This window comes from Monoraphidium neglectum, assembly GCF_000611645.1.
Source record: "Monoraphidium neglectum strain SAG 48.87 unplaced genomic scaffold scaffold05791, whole genome shotgun sequence".
In the NCBI taxonomy this organism is placed as follows: Eukaryota; Viridiplantae; Chlorophyta; class Chlorophyceae; order Sphaeropleales; family Selenastraceae; genus Monoraphidium; species Monoraphidium neglectum.
The window spans coordinates 1-2818 of record NW_014007840.1 but is presented as its reverse complement, the minus strand read 5'-3'; the positions used below and the strand labels follow the sequence as shown (position 1 = coordinate 2818).

At 63.5% G+C, this 2818-nt stretch overlaps 1 protein-coding gene across 1 annotated transcript; it reads right to left on the bottom strand.

Annotated features, from left to right (window-relative positions):
- Window positions 1-73: 73 nt before the first annotated feature.
- On the bottom strand, window positions 74-2303 carry MNEG_15916 (putative Pre-mRNA-splicing factor 8 like protein; the record flags this gene model as incomplete). The annotated part of the gene is made up of 7 exons (XM_014035613.1): window positions 74-101; window positions 184-276; window positions 477-646; window positions 931-993; window positions 1198-1359; window positions 1689-1847; window positions 2142-2303. 7 exons carry the CDS (start codon window positions 2301-2303, stop codon window positions 74-76), a joined length of 837 nt encoding a protein of 278 aa, XP_013891067.1.
- Between the last annotated feature and the right edge of the window lie 515 nt (window positions 2304-2818).

The window sequence follows — 2818 nt, the reverse complement described above, 5'->3', positions numbered from 1 at the left end:
GGGTGGATTTCTGGGGTTGAGGTCGCGTGTGTTGCGGTTCAGGGTTTGAGAGGCTAAGGCTAACAACCTCCAGTCAGGGCCGTGGCCACCCAAGTCCCTTGCTCAAGTCGGCAGCGGCCGAAAGCATCGAGGGAGTGGCAAGCCAAAGGGGGTGCAGCGGCGCGGGCGGAGCCCGCCCCCCACCTGTTGGTGGCGCGCGCCTCCTCCTTCTTGAGGGCGTACTCGCTCCACACGCGCTCGCTGTCCACAAACTCGCTCTCCCACGGCTGGATGTACCTGGGGGTGGTGCATGTGCGAGGGGAGGGAGGGAGTGGAAGGCGCAGGGTCGGGGGGTTGGGAAATTGACCTTGTTGACTGGGACCCCAAGGAGGAGAGACGGGCAAGCCACGCCGCGCACTCCAAAAAACACCACCAAGCGCGACAACACCAAACAAAACTCCCGCATGGAGGAGGTCGGGGACAGCACTGTTGGTGACACAGCAATAAGACGGGCTGCGCGCCTGTAGAGGTTGGGGATGAGCTGGTCCTCCTCGTGGCTCATGCCGGCCCTGAAGTGCGTCACCCCCAGGTCAGTCTGCTGGCTGTAGCGCAGGTCAGACTGGGGGATCAGGATGTGGCCCATCGACAGCATGCCCAGGCCGCCGACCTGGATGAGGGGGGCGTGGTGGATTGAGGGGTGTGCCAGGGTGGGTTTGTGTGCGCCCGTACACGTGTGCATGTGTGTGTGTGTGTGTGTGTGTGTGTGTGTGTGTGTGTGTGTGTGTGTGCGCGCGCGCGCGCGGTCAAGTGTGTGTCTCAGTTCGTTCGTAGGGTTCGAGTCGTGCATGTGGGGCAGCGAACGTGGGGCGCTCCCCGGAGCTGGAGCAGGGAGAGGAGCAAGGGGGGCTGTGAGGCACCAGGGCGTCCCCCCCCGGCCGTTGAGACCCCCACCTCCTTGGGCGAGTAGAAGACCACCGGCGGGAAGCGGCTGGGCATCTTGGAGTTCAGGCCAATCTGTCACACAGCGGGGTGGGGGTTTGGAGGAATGGGGAGGTTGGGGGATGGGGAATTGAAGCCGCACAGCCCCTGCAAGCCTTCCGGTTGGCCACCAACGCCAGGCCCCATATCAGCCGGGACCATGGAGATGACAACGCAGGTGCAGGACACATGAATTTGATGGGGTTGTGTGATGATGTGACATGAGAGGCTGCGCCGCACCTTGATGCGCGTCTGGATCTTGTTCTCGCACTTGACCAGCAGGTCCAGCAGCTCCTGCGTGTGGATGACGGCCTCCCGGTAGTACGTCATGAGCCCGATCAGCGCGGTGTTCCACTTGTTGGCGATCTTGGTGAACGTGGTGGACCCGCTCGACATCAGGACCTGGGGGTGGGGGGTGGGGGGGTGGAGGGGGGTTGAGGGGGGATGGAAATCAGGGTTGCAGTCGTGTGCAGAGGTGGGGCCTTTGCTGGTGTTGGGGGAGTGGGAGAGGGAATGCAACGGCTGGGATAGGCGCGCTTTGGGGGGATAGGGTCCGCTGACAGTGGACGCTGCTTTGCGCCCGCATGTATAAAAGCAAAGGCGAAGCAGGCGGCAGCAGAGCACGATGGGGCGTCCATGCAATGCCCTCGTCCGGCGTCCAGAGTCCGAAACCAAACGCCAGACCCACGCCCCAAGAACACACGGACATACGCATATAACTGCGCGCGCACCTGTCGGATCCTGTTCTCGAATGTCTTGAGGGCCTCGTCATCCACGCGCAGGAAGGCCTGAGCGGTGCGCTCCTTGGTGGCCAGGTTCTGCAGCGCCCACACGCCGTCCTTGGCCGCAAAGTGCTCGCTCGACATGCGGCACTTGGGCAGGATGCGGACCTGGTGGGTTGCGCAGGAGGGGGGGAGGGATGATGGACGTGTGAGGGTGCAAACACAAGTGGGAAAGCGGGCGGGTGCACATGCGCACAAGTGTGTGTGTGTGTGTGTGTGTGTGTGTGTGTGTGTGTGTGTGTGTGTGTGCGTGTGTGTGTGTGTGTGTTGGATAAAGCGGGGTGGATGGCTGCAAGTCGCCACCTGCAGCCTTGTCTGGCTCGAGATCTAGAACCACCTCCCTGTCCATCACCGCCCCCCCCCTACACACATGTACACCAGCCACCCCAGCTGCGCCCCCACCTCGAAGCCGCTCATGGAGAAGAGCAGGTTGGGGTTGTCGCGCGAGTAGACGCTGACAAAGCTGTTGTCCCACTCCAGGGTGCTGACGCTGCGCGGCAGGCGGTTGCGCATGTCCCAGAACACGGCGCGGCCCAGGTTGACGTCGTGCTTCATCAGGCGCATGCGCGCGTCACGCGGCCAGCACTGGGGGGCGGAGGGAGGGGTGCGTAGGGCAGGGGGGGGGGGGCGTGTGAGTATGGGGAGGGGGAAACTGCCTTGATCAGATACGTGTTGGTTGTATAAAGGGCACTGATGTGCTTCTGGCAGACGCGCGGGGCGAGATCCGGCGGCAAGCTCCCAGCGATGCGATGGCTGGAGGCACACATACGCGGGGAGAGGCATGCTGTTCCCGCCGCCACGCACCACCCACGTGCATGTTCCCTGACCCCTGCCTAATGGGGCACCGAGGTGACCGCCGCCCAGCCGTTTCGCTACGCAGCAGGCCGGGCGCCCTCCAGACGCATACAAGCAGTGCCAAAGTGCCCTAAGTCCCCCCGCAACACAACCAAACCAGAGGCGCACCTTCTTGTTGTTGTAGCCCACAATGTTCTCGTTGTTGGGGTCGGGGTGCTCCGTCAGGTAGCGCGCAATCAGGTCGCGCGCCTCCTCCGCGGTGAACCTTTGGTGGTGGTGGGGGT